A 20,613-nucleotide genomic window follows, 5' to 3' on the forward strand; every position below is an offset into this window, starting at 1 on the left:
ATTACTTTTGAAGAAGTAAGATAATTGGTTTTAAAGAAAACGATCACTTTTTAAAACAAATTTTTTTACCTCAACCTGAATTTCAGACCACTTCTTTCTTTGTGAATTTTTCACAAACACCTTATACTTAGTAATTTTACTAAATGGTCATTTAACTTTGGACAGGTTAGACAACTGAAAGGAGTGTGAATTGAACCAGTTCATAATAAAATTGGAGGATTAGTTCGGATCAACCTTTTAACTGAATTTAGTTTGGTCCATCATTTTTTCATTTGGTTTAACCTTTAGACCGGCTCTAGAATTTTTTTTTTTATTCTCCTTAAAACTATGGCTCAATCTTCATATCTATAGCACAATCATCCTAACAAATCACTATTCTCCTTGAAACTATTTGTTAAGAAAAAAATATACTTGTAATACGAAACTACAACATATATACATGTGCATGATTGCTATAAATTTGATCCAAACTATAATTTTTATATTGATATATACACAAGCTCATAAGTAAAAAAAAAAGATAAATAATATAAGAAAAGGTACATACAGTCATAAATAATAAAGGCAAAGTCTTAATTTAAACCTAGCTTAATATTATCAAAAGCAAACAACCTGATGATTATCTCATTTGGCCGAGGGTTCACTCGTTAATATTTTAAATTCTAATTTATATATGATCTTTTATGTTAATTTTGTTAAATGTTTTGGTCACAAAAGCAAAAAACAAAGAAAAAAATAAAAATAAAATGAAATAAAAAAAGAAGAGAACCATTTAGGGGTGTGAATGAAAAGAAAATAAATATGGGAAAAAATGAAAAATAAGAGAAAAAGAAAGACAAGGGTATGGATGAAGAAAAAGAAAAGGGAAATGGGTTAGGAACATTAGAAAAGTACTCAACAGCCTAAAATTCAGCATATTCAAACTAAAATTTTCATACATAATTTAATTATTTTATCACTTTTTTTTTTGGGTTAAATGATGGAGATATTTACTTTTAAAATAAATAAAAAATATTAAAAACTTGTAACAAAAAATATTCGAGAGTAAATTATAATAAATGTCATATTTGTAATTGAATTTTTCAAAAAGAGAAAAACACACTTTAAACTGGCGGTTTTATGCTCTCAGCTCTTCTCTGTTTTTGCTGCTCGCAAAACTACCGTTATTCCTCCTTCCTTCCTTCCATCCTCTCTAACAGCCACAATGGATTCGCAGTCGCCACTGCTGAAGCTAGTAATCGTGCAGGGGCCACGTGAAGGTGAAGCGTTAGAGTATAAATCCGGATCCACGGTACGAATCGGGCGGGTCGTCAAGGGGAACAACCTTACCATAAAGGATGCCGGCATCTCCTGCAAGCATATCCAGATTGGGTCCGAATCAGGAAAATGGCTCCTCCAAGATCTCGGATCCTCAAATGGAACAATCCTCAACTCCGCCGCTGTACCTCCTGACACTCCCTTCGAGCTCTGCAACGGTGACATTATTAAGCTCGGCGAGTTTACCTCCATCCTCGTTGAGTTTCGCGAGCATGACCAGCCTTGCAAGCCCCGGCGGAATCCCCGGCGCCATGGTCGTGATTTGAAGGAAAGCACAGAGGGTAAGAATGTGGAAAAATTGCCGAGGAAGGGTAGGATTTTGAAGGAAAGCACAGAGAGTGAGAATGTGGAAAAATTGACGAGGAAGGGTAGGGTTTTGAAGAGCGAGATTGTTGAGGATTTTGACAAAGTGGGAAATCTGGATGACCAAGTTGAGAAGAGAATTAATTCAAGACTTACGCGCAGCAGGAAGATTGAGCTTGGTGAAGGTTTGAGTTTGGATTGTGGAAAATCGGGAATTCACCCTAAGAACAGGCCTGGACGTGGGAGCAAGAGGAAGAATTTACAGGAAGAGCCACCTGAGAGTACTCGAACTGATGCCGTGGATACAAAAGAGGGCCATTTGGGCGAAGAAGCTCAAATTGACGAGGAAGTTAAGGAGAAGATGGATGATTTGAGGTTAGGAGGGGACTGTAAAGGGACTGCGAGTGGGAGCGGCCATAAGCTCCGGGATGGAGGTGAATTTGAGGTTTACGATACTGGTAAGGTAGAGGACAGTCCTAATTGTGAGGCTAAGGAGACTAGTGATAAGTTGGAGAACGAAGACAATTGTAATGTTCTGGAGAATAGTGATAAAGTGGATAAGGGGAGTCGTTCTGCTGAAAATGTTGATGGGAGGGTGGGGGTGGATTTGGAGAAGATGACACTGGGAGAGTGGTTTGATTACATGGAGGTTAATTTGCCAAAGCAGATAATTGATTCCACGGAGGAGATGATTGAAGGGATGAGAAGAAAAACGGAACGAGTTCGAGAGTACATAATAGAGCAGAAGAAGGGGAAAATGCCTGTTGCCGTTGATTAGACAGGAAAACTTCAGTTCTTACGGTAAATAGCACTCAAAACTCTCTAGCCTCTCTTTAGCATATACATGTCTTTAAATTTTTTTATATTTTCCTTAATGATTAACGCATTCTGTAGAACAGCATTTGCTTCCTTAAAGATTAACTTCCATATAAATCAATTAAATGTTACTGTACAAGGTGATGTCCTCCACCTTTTCTAACGGTCGTTAATTGCTGGCATCTAGTTGTTTTGAGTCCTTTGACATTCTGTTGTTATTACTTAGTTTCTAATTTACATATTTAAGAGAATAGATTTCTGTTTTGCATATTTAAAAGATAGCACTGCAACATTCAAAATAGGGTTGCTATTATCTATTATAACTGAATCTTCCAGGTAACTTATACAATATGCTGAAATTACTAGGGACTTTGATTTACTTTCTCATGTATAGTTGATGATCATAATTAGAGGTATAGAACTTTTTGGGGAACTATCTTTATGCTATAATTGAACTACCTCTCTTGATGTGGTTGATGGTAAATCTTCTACTGGATGATGTCCCCTTAGTGGTTTCTCAGACTGAAAAATAATGAAATGTGGTTCTTACCATCTTTATTTATATGCTGGTTAGTTCTTTCCTTTCCAAGTTATTCTTACTTCACAAACATGTTTATCATTTTACGTTTCTTTGGTTAGTTCATAGGCAACGATAAAGAGAATAGTTTTCATTTGTTCTTAAATTACATTGTTTTATAGTTAAAACTACTTTTACTGTTTGTGAAGGAAAAGTTCTCTTTGACTTTTAAGCCGTTCTCCCTAATATGTAAGTAGTTTACCATTACTAATGCATCTGAAAAGTTCCGCTTGCTGTGATTTTCCACAAAGATCTCTATGACATCCATATGAGGCTGGAAGCATGATTGCTCGTTTTTAACTTACTTTTTTGGGACCTACCTTCATTTTCAAAAGGATTTCATGTTAAATTCTTGTATTTTGATTTCTTTGTTTGTTCCTTTAAAGAAAAAGATGCAATGTGCTTGATCAGCACCCGTGCTGCTACATGGTCATTAAAGTTTGGAGTTCATGATCCACATGTTGTTGTGTTTGCTTCCTCATTTGCTATTCAGTCTGTGATGTTTTAAAAGAAAAAACTTTTGAGCAATCTCTCCTCTTTCATTGTCTGAATATATTCTGTATAAGTTGTCCAGCCAGTAGAAGTTAGTTACCTGCTCCCTTATCCTTTTTCCATTCCGTTCCTCAGGCTGCATCGAATATTCTTGGGTTAAATAACCAAGAAACTTTTGAGCTAAATATTCCATTAAGATGTTATTCTCTTATTAGCGAAATCAAGTGGCAAGATACTTTGTTTATCTAAAAAAACAGTGGTAAGATACTTTCTAATTTGATATAATTGTATTCCTTAACAATTTTTTCTTTCAGTTCTTGCTGATTGACTGAATGTTAATACTGAATACTGGTGTAATTTTTCCATTTAATTGACTGAGTTTACAAGCTGCCCTGACTGCAATAAGATAACTGAATCCAAGTTCTCTTAGACGAAAATAAACAAAAGATATGCATCATCTTTTTTTTAGCATTTCCCTTGGAGGAAATTAAAATCTGAATATTTATTTTATTTACAGAAGCTTTCCCGGGGAAAGCAATAAAATTACTTTAGAGATGCTTAATTTAGTGGTTTCCTGGAGTTTGTTTATTAAATGAGATACATGGACTAGCAAAATGATCTACGGTCTGTTTCCTGGGGCCTTTTTGGATTACCATAAATAATCTTTGTTTGCTAATAGTGCCAAAAGGATGAAAAAGATGGAGGATCCATAAGGAATTTCATACATAGTATTATTGTATATTTTGTTAAGTTATTTTTCTTTTAGATGAATATGTTTTGTCAATGCTTGCTTAAGTGCCACTATACGTTGCTGTCAGAGTGCACCTGTAGAAAATAAAATAATTAGAAGAATAAATTAGGATTAAATATGTTTATTTACAGCTGTTATGTACATGGAGGGTATCGTCAACAAATTTCTTCCTCAAATCATAATTTTGTTAGGATTTCTCCAGAATTTGTTAGGCTGTTAAAAGTAGTAGATTTGTATATATGTGTAAATCATTCATCAAGAAAAAGAAGCAGAATATTTTTTCCTCTCAATTTTCTTCATGGTATTAGAGCATACCTGATTCAAGAAGAAATCAAACCCTGCTGAGCTGTAATCAGAAATGGCCTCAGGTGAGCTTCCATCCTCTCCACCAGAAATTTCCTTTGGTTCTTATCACCACACAGCAATAAACAGAGTTGTGAGTGAGCTACCGTCATCTTGTATCATAGGACATAAACTCGATGGCAGCAACTTCCTTCAATGGTTGTCGTATGTCCGTCTCTTCATTTGCGAAAGGGGGCATTATGGGCACCTTACTGGCGAGCTTGTGCCTCCTCCAGCGTCCGACGCAAATGCACAAACCTAGGAGATCGAAGACAGTATGGTCATGTCCTGGCTTATCACTTTAATGACCCCTAAAATCGGAGAGAATTTCCTTCTCTACGAAACTGCTCACTAAATCTGGAAGGTAGCACAGGAACTCTACTCTAGCAAGCAAAATACCTCTGCAATATTCGAAATCGAGTCAACTCTTCATGGCCTTCGGCAAGGAGAACTCAGTGTCACCCAGTATTACAGTATCCTTAGTCGAAGTTGGCAACAGATGGACGCCTTCGAGGAGTGTCGCTGGAACTGCCCCAAGAACGTGAAAAACTTCAGAGCTTTCGTAGAAGAAAAGCGGGTCTTCAAGTTCCTGCTAGGGTTAAACAAAAATCTCGACGCAATTCGGAGACGTGTTCTGAGCACCAAACCTTTGCCGAGTCTTCAAGAAGTGTTTTCTGAGGTTCGATGCGAGGAGAGTCGTCGGAAGATCATGATGGGAGAGAATGACTAACCGCACCTGATTGAAAATTCTTCAGCTCTCACAACCCGAGCGATTGACAGTCGAACGAAGAAGACAAGGCCCTGGTGTGACCACTGTTGGAAGCTAGGGCACACTCGGGAACGTTGCTGAAAGCTTCACGGTTAGCCAAGTGATCAGAAACCACCTTCGGGTGAGTGGAAAACGTCGAAAGCAGAGACCTTCAGCAAGCTTCAAGGAAACCACGTGATGGCTGAGGAAGTAATTTTTGATGAGATGGGAAAAGACCCATTTACCCCTGAGCAGTTGGAAGTCCTCCAACGTATTTTGTCCAAGAAATCTCTCCCAGTCAGTGCCTCTGTGGCACACAAAGGTCATATTCATGACTTATCTTTTTTTTTCAGAAAAAGGACAGGTGTGGATGCTAGACTCTGGAGCATCTGATCATATGAGTGGCGATTTCTTAATGTTCCAAAATTACAGAAGATGTGAAGAAAATATTTCAATTAGAATTGCAGATGGTTCTCTCTCAAAAATGACAGGAATAGACTCTGTAAATTTGTTTCCAAATTTGACTCTCTGTTCAGTTCTCCATGTCCAAATTTGGATTGTAATTTGTTGTCTGTCAGCAAATTATGTGAAGATTTGAAATGTGCTGCGAAATTTGTTTATAATATGTGTAATTTTCAGGATTTGGACTCGGGGAGGACGATTGGTAGTGCTAGGATGAACTTAGGATTATATTTGCTTCAAGTCAACACTTTTAAAAGACAAGCTCACAATGCAGTATGTGAAAACTCTGTTTCTATTTCCGAAAATAATGACCATAATATTATGTTGTGACATTCAAACTTCATGTACTTGAAAAAGATGTTACCACTACTATTTAAAGGAAAAGATTCAGTTTCATTACAGTGTGAAATTTGCCAGTTTTCTAAACATACTCGAAGTTCATTCCCTAGCCTACCATATAAACCGTTTAAACCATTTGCATTAATTTACAGTGATGTTTGGGGCCCTTTTAGGGTTTCCAACGTTTCCGAAACTAGGTGGTTTGTATCGATGACTATACAAGAATTATTTGGATATTTCTCATGAAGGAAAAATCTGAAGTGGGATCCCTATTTAAAAAATTCCATACAATGATTCGAACTCAATTTCATGCTACCATCCAAATATTGAAATCCGACAATGCTTGTGAATATTTTGAAAATACTCTTGAAAAATACTTTACTGAACATGGCATTATTCATCAAAATTCCTGTGTTCATACTCCACAGCAAAATGGTACAGCCGAAAGTAAAAACAGACATATCCTTGAGGTTGCCAGATCTCTCATGTTCACCACTCATGTACCAAAATCGGATGCCCTCTCTTATCCTACAGTTTCAATCACTGTACACTATCCTCTCAAAAATCTTTCCTGATTCACACATCTTAAACACTTTGCCACTTAAAGTTTTTAGTTGTTTAGCATATGTCCACATTCATAAACATTTTCGTGAGAAATTAGACCCAAGAGCAATAAAGTGTATTTTTGTTGGGTACTCAGTAAATCAAAAAGGATAAAAATATTTAGTTCCGAAAATCCGTCGGTTTTATAATACTATGGACATCACATTTTTTGAGAATTAACCGTTTTATCCCACTACTGACATTCAGGGGGAGACATTCACTCAGAAATATCAGTTGTGGGATATAAGTGTACCTCCTCTCTACCCACAAAATCCATCACCGGACAAACCTTCTCTGGAGACTGAACCTGAAACCTCACAAGAGAAATCAAAACCAAAACTAGTTACACAAAGCATATTACCTGCAACGAGTGAGTTACGTGTCTATACAAGAAGAAACAAAGGAAAAACACCTGAATCATTCAAGCACTGTCATGAATCCACAACTGATCCAGGTAACATAATCTCTGTACCAACTCTTAATTCCGTTGATTTTGATATTCCTATTGCTTTGAGGAAGGGTACTCGAACATGCACGAAATATCCTATACAGGACTATGTTTCATTGGACAAATTATCCTCGGAACATCATGCTTTTATGTGCAGGATAGACAGCATCTCACTTGAACCCAGAACAATACATGAAGTCTTGGAAATTCCAGAATGGAAGTTAGCTGTCCTAAATGAGATCAAGGCACTTGAAAAGAATGAGACATGGAAACTAACTGATCTTCCTCCAGGAAAGCGTCAAATGGGATGCAAATGAGTCTTTACAATCAAATATAATTCAGATGGGAGTGTGAACCGGTTTAAGACCCGCCTGGTAGCCAAAGACTATACACAATTATATGGCGTAGACTATCAGAAGACGTTTGCACCAGTTGCCAAGCACAATACTATTCGGGTACTCCTCTCACTTACATCTAATCTTAACTGGCCACTGTGTCAATTAGATGTAAAGAATACATTCTTTAATGGTGATTTGAAAAAAGAGGTGTATATGAATATACCACCAGGGTTCGAATTAATTGACAATTTTCAGAAAATGTATATATTGAAGAAATCACTCTATGACCTAAAACAATCTTCAAGAGCATGGTTTGACAGATTCATAAGAGCTGTAAAACATAAAGGATACGAATAATGTCAATACGACTATACATTGTTCGTCAAACACTGCATATCAGGTAAGAAAGCTCTTTTGATTGTATATGTTGATAATATCATTCTTACAGGAGATCACTTTGAGGAGATTCAGAAACTTAAAGAATTCCTGCGCAAAGAATTTGAAATAAAAGATCTTGGGGTACTAAAATACTTCTTCGATATGGAAGTGGGTAGATCAAAAAAGGGGATTTCAATTTTTCAACGAAAGTACATTCTGGATCTCCTAAAAGAGACTGAGATGCTAGGAAGCAAGCCTGCTGACACCCTTATGGATTCAGTCATCAAATTTGGATTCAGAATCAGTGATAAAATAGTTGACAAAGGGAGATACCAAAGACTTGTTGGGAAACTTATTTACTTGGCTCACACAAGACCAGACATCAGTTTTGCAGTAAGTACAGTAAGTCAGTTCATGTATTAGCCAACTGAAGATCACATGAGTGCTGTGTATGAGATTCTGAGGTATCTCAAGAAGACTCCAGGATAAGGGTTATTCTTTCAGAAGATAGACAGAAGGGGTATTGAAATCTACACGGATGCAGATTGGGCAGGTTCTAAAGATGATAGGAGATCTACATCAAGATATTGTATCTATGTTTGGGTAACTTGGTTACCTGGAGAAATAAGAAACAGTCTGTTGTGTCTTACAGCAGTGTAAAATATGAATTTAAAGCGCTTGCTCATAATATTTGTGAAGGTGTATGGTTGAAGAGAATACTTGAATAATTAAAAGTTCTCAATAATATGCCTGTGAAAGTACGGTGCGACAACCAATCAGCAATTAGTATGACAAAAAATCTAGTACATCATGATAGAACTAAACATGTGGAGATCGATTGTCATTTCATTAGAGAGAAATTGGAAGATGGGACTATAATTTTGATGTACATTCCAACGAATCAACAGATCGCAGATATTCTAAGTAAAGCTCTTCCCAAGAGAACCTTTGATGACATAATATCCAATATAGGTTTACTCAACATATACGTAAACTTGATTGAGAGGGAGTGTAGAAAATAAAATAATTAGAAGAATAAATTAGGATTAAATATGTTTATTTACAGCTGTTATGTGCTGTACATGGAGGGTATCACTAACAAATTTCTTCCTCAAACTAGAATTTTGTTAGAATTTCTCCAAAATTTGTTAGGCTGTTAGAAGTAATAGATTTGTATATATATGTGTAAATCATTCATCAAAAAAAGAAGCAGAATATTTTTTCCTCAATTTTCTTCAGCACCAGTACAAGATTAGCCTGTCTTATGCTATGTGAATTAAGCTCTAGAATGTAGGCAATTTTCCAGACATGAGAATGGGGATAATTTTACTGAACTATCATAACTAGGTGCCTTGTCCTATTCGATTTGATTGATAATCATGGTGCCAATCTTGACCAATAGAGAAACTTGGCCATGGCTCGTCAATCACCTCTGCAGAATGTTAGCAGTCTGATTGATTTGTTATGTTGATGGCCTCTTGTGTGATGTTGTCTAACTGTTTGTTTTCCTGATTACTTGCCCTTTTTCAAATTTCGGAATGGCTCTTGGTTACTTTCCTGATGTAGAAGATTGGGAATTGGATTATTTGGTGATATTAGCATGATCTTTTCTTTCAAAATGTCTATTGTTTGTTTCTGACATTAACTTAAAAATCCCCTTCAGTTGACAGCACAATTATGATGGACCTTATATGAAGCATGTGACATAATCTTAATAATTTCTCTATAGATCTGTCTTTCCGTCAATCCTTCTGTTGTCCGTATACTTCTCCTGTTCATACTTAAACTTATAAACATCCTGACCAGTTGCAATATTCCTGAAAGATATTGTATGTCAAAAAGCTGCATATCCATCTCAGTGTTCAATCATGTTGAAACCATGAATCTATCATGAATGACGTATTGTCTAGTTCATTGTCAATCTAGTGGATCATTCACGCTGTTATTGTACACAGTTTCAAGATCTCAACATGATTGAACATTTAGATGGGTAATAACATGCTAATTACTTTTGGACATGATGGTGGCCTGTTGTATATTTTTATCAATATTGTAGTCATGTCTGCTGCAAATGGGGTCTTTGTGATTGATTGATGCATATGTAACCCAAAATAGATTGACTTCAACTACTAATTTTTCGCTCCTAGTGATTGTGCTCTTTTTATGTTTGGATAATATCCCTGTTTCATTTTATACTCTGTTCAATGATTTTGCAGAAATCCGGCCTCTGAATCTAGCTTGTCTCAGCTGAAAGAGTGCATGTAAAGCTAATTGTACAGAGCCAACTATATTTGAGGATTAAATTGCTGGTACTTTCTTCCTCCGAACCGGACAAGCATTTCTTTCCTTCTATTCCTGTTTAGTGCCATACATTGTAGAGGGCCTTGTTTTATGATTCTAGGGTTCAGATGATTCCATTGTAAAAAGATTGCCATGCGATCTTCCAGTAGTTAACAGCCACTCACTGTATGATTCCATTAGATGATTCCGTTGTAAAGGGCCTTGTTTTATTAGATGATTCCATTGCTTGAAGCTAATTGATAGAGCTTAAGATATAATAGCCATTTGTTTGAGAATTACATATCCAAGGCCCAAATTTGTGCTGAATTTGTTTAATATCAACTCTCTTACTATTTGGTCGTAATTCCTGTTTAGCAATAAATTTGTTTAATCCATTTATTATATATGCATACATGGACATTTATATATTGCTGAAGTAACAACTAGGGGTTGCAACTATATAAAATTTTATTAAAATTTAAAATATTCAATTTAACTTCTATTGGATCAATTAAAGTTAAAAAGCTTTTACTAAAATTTAAAATGTGTGATTAAATTTTTTTAAAAAATTTCTAACTAAAATTTTATTGAACAATTAGGGAAGCATATCCTAATTACGCTACTTGTTTATTGAAGTTTAAATTGTTTAGTTAAGAATATTTGTCAAAATCAAGATAAATAAAATTAAAACTGATATATTTAAAAACTTCATTAATTTTTTTATTTATAAATTGTATTAAAATTAAAATTAATGTCTTCTACAATCTTTAATTATTTTTAGATTATTTACAAATAAAAAAAGAAGGAAAGATTTGAAATACATCCAAGATAAAAAATGAAGTAAAACCCAAGGGGAGGGAAGCGCAATTAATTAATGCCTTCTTGCTGCTCCTTCAATAGTTCCCTGGGGTATTCCCATGAAATTCTAAAGACAATTTTCACATACATTTTTACCTTCGGCTTGTTTCAATTAGGCAAATTAATTTTCAAAGTTTGGGCCAAAAGAGGCTGCCCATTTCATTTCCAATTTCTCACACAAAATAATTCATTTTCGCCTTTTTTTAAAGTCTTGAGAACATGCAAAATGATTATGAGTATTCAGATCCTATGTTCATTATCATCATCACCACATAATAAACAAATATCATATAAAAATTTCAAAGCCATATAACATCATGCAAAACCACTAAATTAATCAGTGCGGAAAAAAGAGATCTAACTTATTTTTTGAGTAAAGAGTTTAACTAGCAGACAATAGCCAAATTTGACTTTTGATATTCTCATTTTTGTAGTGCACAATACACATTTCACTATACTATGTCTACTAATCGTGTCATGAGGTTTTATACTATAGTCATATTCTTAATTTATTTGAGATTTCACATAAGTATAATAGGTCCACTTCACAGTATCACATCGCTTTAATGATCATGCATCACATTCAATTTCAATATAAGAAACACAAAACAATATAACATCATTTTCAATTCATTCGAACAAAAAACAATTTACATATTCTACTTAATAAATCATCTAAAAGATATATGTGTAAAAAAATAGATATAAAGCTTAAAGATGCAAGAAATGATATACCTAGTATTGGATGTATCTTTTTTGACTATATAACTCCTTGATAAGGCAAACACAAACAAGATTAATATTTTCTTTCTTTTTTGGACTTAGAAGATCAAACACCAACAACACATCTATCCATTGTTTCCTAATTTCTTATACTCCTTAAACATATAGTTGAGTTGAATTAGCTCAAGATTAATATTTATCTTCTAATAAAAAAAAATAATATAAAAGAGAACAAAATAATCATATTTGACACATTTTTTTATCTATTTAAGAAGAATCTAATTTATTAATTAGATTTATCACTTATTCTTATGAGTGTTGGATTTTTTTTAACATGTGGACTTAGTGTAGATCTTTGAATGTGTATCAAACTATCAATTTAATGAACTCGTTTAAAAGTAATCAAATATGGTTAAACAATATGAGAACTTAATGCATTGGATTTAAATATGAGCATGTAATGTATAAATATTATTTTTGTAATATTCTCAATTTATGATAGATAAAATAAGAATTACAAAAGTTTGTCGATATAAAAGGGAATTATGGTTCCCAAATAACAAAGTTGCCATTTTATTTTTTTAAAATCCCGTCAGTAGAAAAAAACTAGTTTCAAGATACTATATTGTTTCAAAAGATCCTATTGCCAGACGCAAATAATTCTTCCGCGATGAATTCATATATGTTTTTACTTATATTTCTCATTAATTTAGTACGAGATTTTATGTTTAGTTTTACAGATTTACGGATTTTTTAAAAAATTTTATTATAACATTTAGTATCAGAACATTTCTCGTATTGGATTTTTACGAATTTTTTTTTTTTTATTTTGTAATTTTGGATTTTGGATTTTATATTTTATTTTTATTTACCTAAATTCATACATATATATATATATATGTAGAAATATATGCAAAACAAATATATATATATATCTATAAGGATTAGAAATATATATATGAATATTAGAGATATATATGCAGAAAATTAAATATATATATATATGTATATATATGAAGAAGTTAAGTATTACATATGTGTATATATATTAAGGATGTATATATATATATATATATATATATGAAGTAGAAAAACAAAAAAGAAAAGAAGCAGTTGACCGCCACTGCATGAAGAATAAAACCCGACAGTTATGTATGAGTTTCGGTTGCCGAATCTCGTGCGTTAATGGCTGAAAATTTCCAACCGTTACTGTAGAATTTATTAAGCAGCCGTTACAGGCTGCATGAGGAAGAAGAAGAAGAAAGAAAAAAAAAGGTTTTGGGTTATTGAGTTTTATTTTTGTGTTTTAATTTAAGTTATGTGGGTTTGGTCCACAAGAAGAAAAGAAAGGAAGAAAATAAAGAAAATGAAGAAAAGAAGGAAAAAAAGGAGAGACCCAACCCAATCAACGAGTTGACCGACAATGATCAATAATTGACCGATCAACAGTTAGTTTTTGACCAAAAGAGAGGAGTTTTTTTGAAGGTATTTTTGTTCATTTTGTAGTTGATTTTTTTTTCTAATTCAGTTTAAATTTAATTTTAATTTTTAATTTTAATATTAGTATGTGCATGTACATATTGAAATAAATTAATTTATACAACATATTACTAAAGTGACATCTCTTATGAATAATTTATTTATTTCATAATATAAACAGTTATATGAATGTAATTTATGTAAATGTTAATCGGTTTAAAGAAAAATTAATATTTAATATTATTGCATTCCATTTTTGTGGTAATGAATATGAAACACTTATTCAGTATAACATGTGAATTTTAAATCGGCCCAAAAGGAAGGTTTATTATTTGATGTATTTTTACTGTTTGCATTTAATTACTGCTATAGGGTACATGTAATCCTCGCAATTAATTTTAAAAAATTTAAAATTAACGTATAAAATATATATTTTTAATTTATGAACTTTTTATTTAATTTAAAAATTAGAAAAAATAGGTGGATGATGAAACTAAAAACAAATTTGGGAAAAAAGAGTGAAAATTTGGGTTATGGGAGTGTTTTTGAAAGAAAAATCAGAAACTAGATGTCAAAATGCAATTTAAGAAAATGTGCTACTTAGGATCGTCCAGTCAGTAGTCTCGATGAACTAGAGCACGCCGCGTGGCAAGGCACGCTGACGGGGTGCCATGCGGGAGGCCACGCTGGCAATCCACGTGCCTGCAATCGGACGGTCCGGATTTGTTCCTACACGCGTAGACGGTCTGGATCCGTTCTCTCATCAGACGCGATCGTATGGTCAAAATCAAATTGTGATGAATGGTTCAGATTTATTTTTTATTTAAACGTGATAGGATGGTGGAGATCAAACGCGATGGATGACCTAAATTAAAGAGAGATGGATATAAATACCTCATTTCACACCAAACCCTAACCCTAGCCGTCAGCCCCTCGTCGAAGAAGAAGAACCAGTTGCCGGAGAAGGGAGCCCGCCGCCGCTCCAGAGCCACATTCGATCGCCAAAAAAGGTAAAAAAGTTTTTTTTTCGTTCGAAATTTGATTTTGAACACTCTCATAGCCAAATCGAAGTAAAATGATTAACAGATGAGCTGAAAATTACAGGTAAAGCCCAATGGTACCGCCGCGAGAAAAATAAAAAATCGCATCTGATGAGGTCCCTCTCGATTCTTATTTCATGCGATTTTTCCACCATTGTATTTGCCATTCTGTTTCCCACTGGTTGACTAAAAAAAACACCAAACCGCGAAGATGAGCTGGCGGAGTCGTCGCACCAGAAAACTCCGCCATCGGTAAGTTTCTGTTTTTTAATTTTTTCGGCTAATCGAGATCCCTTAACGTATTTTCTTGCAGGGATAAGTATAAAATTGGTCGAAACTGGCTGAAAACAGCCAGTTCGAGGCAAACTGCCGCCGCGGGCAACAGTGCCCTCACTGGACCACGACAGTGCCACCGTGCCGAAATTCCAACATTGGTCGGAAAAGAGTTTTAATATTGGTTTTGGATTTTTTAGGATATTTTAGATACTTGGAGCATATCTTAATCTTTGAAGGAAAATTTAGGGAACTCGGGGACCGCCAGTAGGTGCAGCTGAAAGTTTAGTGTTCAGATACTGATTCGTGTAAGAATCCCTCACCCTATTCCGTATTATGAAATTGAAGTTTAATTATAAATAATGTGTTATTTTGTACAATTTAAATTTTTTTGATAATTAATCACATATTACTAATAGAGGCAAAATCGGTTATTTATTACTGTTTATCATGTTTCAACTGATTGATTGATTTTACAATTTTAAATGTATGACAATACGCTGGAGTTGGTAAGATGATTCAGTTGTATTTTCTTGATGCATGTATTGCTTGTTTTGCGTGATTTACAGTTAAATTGTGAAATTAGAAATTAAATATAAATGAAAAATTGTTTCATTAAGTGAATGAATGAATGGTAGTCTTACTAGATATCTTGGGAGATGGTGGACGGACTAGGTGCATAGGGGACCCTATCGTGAACGTTGCCTCATATCGGACGAGTTATCGAGGATTGGTATTTTGAAATTTATATCGGACGGGGTATGAGGACAACCCGTTTCACTCTCATACTGGACGAGATATTGAAGGATGGTATTTTTGGCGTTCATATTGGACGGGGTATGAGGACGACCGGTTAGTTGACAATGTTGAATAAGGGTTCACGCATAGTGGAGGCATCCCTATAGACCCCCATAGATACCATAATCAGATAAAAAGGGAAAATTGTCGTCTTGGTTAATAAAAAATGAGATTATGATATTGTTTGTGCTATTACCTCTATAGATCAGTTTTAGAAATTTCACTACGGTAAGTGTACAATAAATGATTTTACTTATGGTAAATGAATTTACTTAAATTAAGAGCTATACTAGTTATTTTCATGATTTTTACCAACCTTCATTTATGTATCAGTGAGTAGTGTGACATTCTTACTGGGGTAGTGTAGTTCACTCTTTTATCAACCATTTCAGATCAAGAAGACCAAGATCCAGATTCTGATCCACAAGAAGGTTGCGAATAAGATGTCCAGTTGTTTACTTTCTATTTATTTCTTTAATTTTTCGTTGTTCTTTTAAAAGAGTAATTTCCATAGACCAATTAGATATTCTGAATTATTGTGTAAAGAATGTAAACCCTAACACTATTATTTTGCTTCCGCATTCAATTTATAATTTATTTCCTTTCAACTTCTGGGTCGTTACAGTACAACTTATAAGTTAATATTTTGTCCAAAGATAGAGTGTTAATGGAGTGTTCGGTATCTTGAGATGATAATATATCTTTATTTAAAATTTATTATTAAATTTTATGATTTATAGTTCTACGTTAGTATTAATTACTTTAGTTTTATATATTCTCTGTTTAGTTCACTCTACCGTTAAAAATATCACTGCGAATATTGATTACATCCCAATGTTGAAAGATACAAACTCTTTTACACTTTTGTCGACTCTTGTTTCTATGAAATATAACGAAAAAGGAAACATAAAAGAGTACATCAAGGAGATGTCTAATATTTAAGTTAAGCTTGGGGAACTTAGTCTAGATATATCAGACAAAATGTTATTATACATTATTTTGATCTCTTTCCTCCACAATTCAATAATTTTAAGGAGAAATACTATGGTCAGCAGGAATCATAGACTCTCAATGAGTTAATTTCATATTGTGTTGAGGAAGAAAAAAAGTTAAAGTCTGATCATACAAAGAGTTCTAAGTTAGTAGTGATTTCAAAGGATAATAGCAACAAGAAAAAGAACATAAATAAATATGTTGCGATTCCAGTACAACAAAAGAAGCAATAAAAGGTTAAGAAAAAAAATGTTTGTTTCTCTGTAAAACTCTAGGACACTAGAAGAAGCAATGCGCTAATAATCATGCGTGACGCATAAAGAAATGCATAATTCTTAATTTTGTTTGTTTTGAGGTTAATTACACACACTTGTTGGATAGATTTTGGTGTCGCAACTCATATTAGTGTGTCTATGCAGAGTTGCCTCTATTGCCGCAAGTCAAGTGATGGTGTCTGATTTATTTATGTGGGCGATGGCAAACCAGTCGAAGTGGAAGCAATTGATAAATTTAGATTATTGTTAAGGACTGAATTTTATTTGGATTTAGAAGGGACTTTTATTATACCATCATTTATCTGGAATATGATTTCTGTTTCTGTATTGAACAAATTTGGTTATTTAGGTTCATTTAAAAATGAAAAATTTAGTTTTTTTCTTAATTCAAATATGGTTGGTTCAGGTTCTTTATCAACGTATGATAATTTTTATTTACTAGATACAACTGCTTCTTATAATGAATCATTGTATGCTGGTATAAGAGGTATAAAAAAAAAATTAACCAAGGCGATTCCGCTTTAGTATGGCATAAGAGATTAGGTCACATCTCTCAAATGAGAATATAGAGACTTGTGTTAGATGGAATTCTAGATCTCCTTAATTTTATAGATTTTTATAAATGTGTCTATTGTATCAAGGAGAAACATATAAATATAAAGAAATTAGGTGCCAACATGGCTATGGATGTATAAGAATTCATTCATACAGATATTTGTGCACCGATCCTTACAGTTTCTTAGAATGGTCAATAATATTTCATAACGTTCATAAATGATAATTCTAGATATAATTACCTATATCTCATTCATGAAAGGTCTCAGTTCCTAGATGTGTTTAAGAATTTTAAAGCAAAAGCTGATAACCAATTCAACAAAAGGATTAAGGCTGTTGGATCTGACCATGGTAGTGAATACTATAGTAGATATGACGTTTCAGGTGAATAGTGTCCATGGCCATTTGCTCGCTTCCTAGAGGAGTGCAGTATCATCCCATAGTATACCATGTCAGGTTCTCCTAACATGAATGGTGTTGCTGAAAGGTGAAACAAAACACTTAGAGATATGGTGAGGAGTATGATTAATCATTATGCCTTACCTGAATCACTATGGGGAGAAGCATTAAAAACTGCAACATATTTATTCAACAAAGTTCCAATTAAAATGACTACAAAGACCCCTTCTAAGCTTTGGACGAGCAAGAAGTCTAGTTCGAGATATTTACACATATGGGATGTCTAGTTGAGGTTAGACCTTACAGGTTACAAGAAAAGAAATTGAACTCTAGAATTGTTAGTTGCTATTTTGTTGGTTATTCTGAATGATTCAGGGATTATAAATTTTATGATCCCACTATTAAGATAATTTTTGAGACGAAAAATGCTCAGTTCTTTGAAGATATTGAGTTTGTAGGGGAGAAAGAGTTCGAGACCTTATATTTGAAGAGGAATGGATTGATATTCCTATTCCCTCAGTTGCTATGGACAATGATCAAGATCATATTTTTATACATAGTATTGTTTAAAAAGCAACTTCAAATCAAGACAATGTCATAGTATCTCCCGTTCCTATTTAGAAAATTGTCCTTGAAGTACAAATTTCACATCCTCAAGATTTTATGTCACTAAAAAGATCCATTAGAGAGAGGAGAAGTGTAATTCCATATGATTATATTGTACATCTCAAAGAATATGAGTTTGACATTGGTATGGTAGAAAATGATCCTATCAACTTCCGTCAAGCCATAGAAAGTTCTAACTCTCAAAAATGGATTGATGTCATGAATAAAAAGATAAAATTCATGAAAGACAATGATGTTTGGGATCTTATCCCATTGCCTAAAGATGCAAAACCCATTGGTTGTAAATAAATACATAAAATCAAGAGGGATTCGAAAGGTAATGTGGAGAGGTACAGGGCCTGTCTTGTCGCTAAAGGCTTTACACAAAAAGAAGTCATCGATTATAAAGAGATTTTCTCTCCAATTTTATCGAAGGACTCTTTTAGGACTATAATAGCTTTAGTGACACATTTGATCTTGAGTTACATTAGATGAATGTTAAGACAATATTTCTCAATGGTGACATTGATAAGATGATTTATATGGTGTAACTAGAAAACTTTGTATCCAAAGATGCACAGCAAATAGTTTGCAAACTAAAAAAAATCCATCTATGAACTTAAGTAGACTTCCTGTCAATGATATCACAAATTTCATCAAGTCGCCATCTCATTTAGTTTTGAGATGAATTTAGTGAAAGATTGTGTATACCATAAGTTTAGTGAGAGTAAATATATTTTTCTAGTTTTATATGTCAACGACATACTATTTGCTAGTAGCGATATAGGCTTATTGTATGAAACTAAGAGATTTATGATAAAAAAATTTGAGATGAAAGATCTTGGGAAAACCTCTTTTGTATTAGAGATCTAGATACACTGGGATCGTTTTCGAAATATTCTTGGATTATCACAAAAAAATTATATTGAAAAGGTTCTTAAAAGGTTTACCATGCAGGATTGTAAACCAAGTGACTCCCTTGTGTTTAAAGTAGATAAGTTTACTCTAAGTTAATGCCCTAAGAAAAATTCATAGATTATAGAGATGTAAAATATTCCTTATGCTTATGTTGTAGGGAATCTTATGTATGCACAGGTTTATACGTGTCCAGATATTGCATTGATTGTTGGGATGTTAGGTAGATTTAAGCAATTTAGGTATAGATAATTGGAAAGCAGTTAAACGTGTCATGCAGTATTTACAGAGAATAAAAAGTTATATGCTCACATATAGGAGGTCAGATTAGTTAGAGATCATTAGTTATTTTGATTCTGATTTTACCAAATGTCAAGACAGTAGAAAATTTACATTAAACCATATTTACTTGCTTGCTGGTGGAGCTATTTCCTAGAAAAGTGCTAAATAAACACTTGTAACCTCTTCTATTATAGCAGCATAGTTTGTAGCTTGTTATGAGGCATTCAATCACAAAATATGGTTGCAAAATTTTGTCATTGGATTACATATTGTTAATGGCATTGAAGGACTATTAAATATATTTTATGACAATAAATCTGCAGTTATGTATTCCAATAACAATAGGAGCTCAACAAAGTCAAAGGATATAGATATCAAGTTTCTCGTTGTTAAAGAAAGAGTTTAGAGTAAGTAGATATCGATAGAACACATTGGAACAAACTCTATGATTGTAGATCCGCTCACTAAGGGATTAACACCTAAGGTCTTTCATAAGCACACTGCTCATATGAGTATTATATTCCTAAATGATGTATAGTTTCAGTGAGAGTCTTGTACCATAGTTGTATTTATTTTGTAAGACATATCATATACTTTGTACTTTGGTTTTGTTTATGTATATATATGGTTTCATTTCAGTCTTTGTGTTTTGGTTTTGTTCATATATATTATCTATAAATTTTTTTACAATTGATCTCACTAAGTTTAAGGTAAGACTAGTTGGAAATAGGCATGGTTAGATCATATAGCATGTAATTTTTATGTTGCACATACATGTTTAATTCATATCATTCGGTTATACTGATATACGTGACCATTAAAGGGTTTAGTTATCTTTGCTGTGGTGAAGCCGCTTTGATCCTATGTCTTTGTGATTGATGAACGGGATTGCTTGGTGATGCAAGTATTGATAACATAGTTTTGAGTGCTTCTATGATTGTTTAACGCATAATTAAGGTATCACATAAAACCCAAGTGTGAGACTATTTGATTTTTTTCTAACATGTACATTTAATGTGGATCTTGGTATGCGTATCATACTATCAATTTAATAAGTTCGTTTAAAAGTGATCAAATATGTCTAAATAATATTGAACTTTAATATATCGGGTATAAATATGAGTTTGTAATGTGCAAATATAATTTTTGTAATATTCTTATTTTATGATGGGTGAAATGAGAATTAAAAAAGTTTGTCGATATGAAAAACGATTATGGTCCCC

At 33.5% G+C, this 20,613-nt stretch overlaps 1 protein-coding gene across 1 annotated transcript; it reads left to right on the forward strand.

The window, feature by feature from the left end:
- Nucleotides 1–1,099: 1,099 nt before the first annotated feature.
- Nucleotides 1,100–10,602, forward strand: LOC110815816 (FHA domain-containing protein At4g14490). The gene is made up of 2 exons (XM_022043769.2): nt 1,100–2,421; nt 10,131–10,602. The coding sequence occupies exon 1, from the start codon at nt 1,205–1,207 to the stop codon at nt 2,396–2,398; it is 1,194 nt and encodes a 397-aa protein (XP_021899461.1). The 5' UTR covers nt 1,100–1,204; the 3' UTR covers nt 2,399–2,421; nt 10,131–10,602.
- Nucleotides 10,603–20,613: the final 10,011 nt, after the last annotated feature.

This window comes from Carica papaya, chromosome 3 (genome assembly GCF_054855325.1).
Source record: "Carica papaya isolate Zhongbai chromosome 3, ASM5485532v1, whole genome shotgun sequence".
In the NCBI taxonomy this organism is placed as follows: domain Eukaryota; kingdom Viridiplantae; phylum Streptophyta; class Magnoliopsida; order Brassicales; family Caricaceae; genus Carica; species Carica papaya.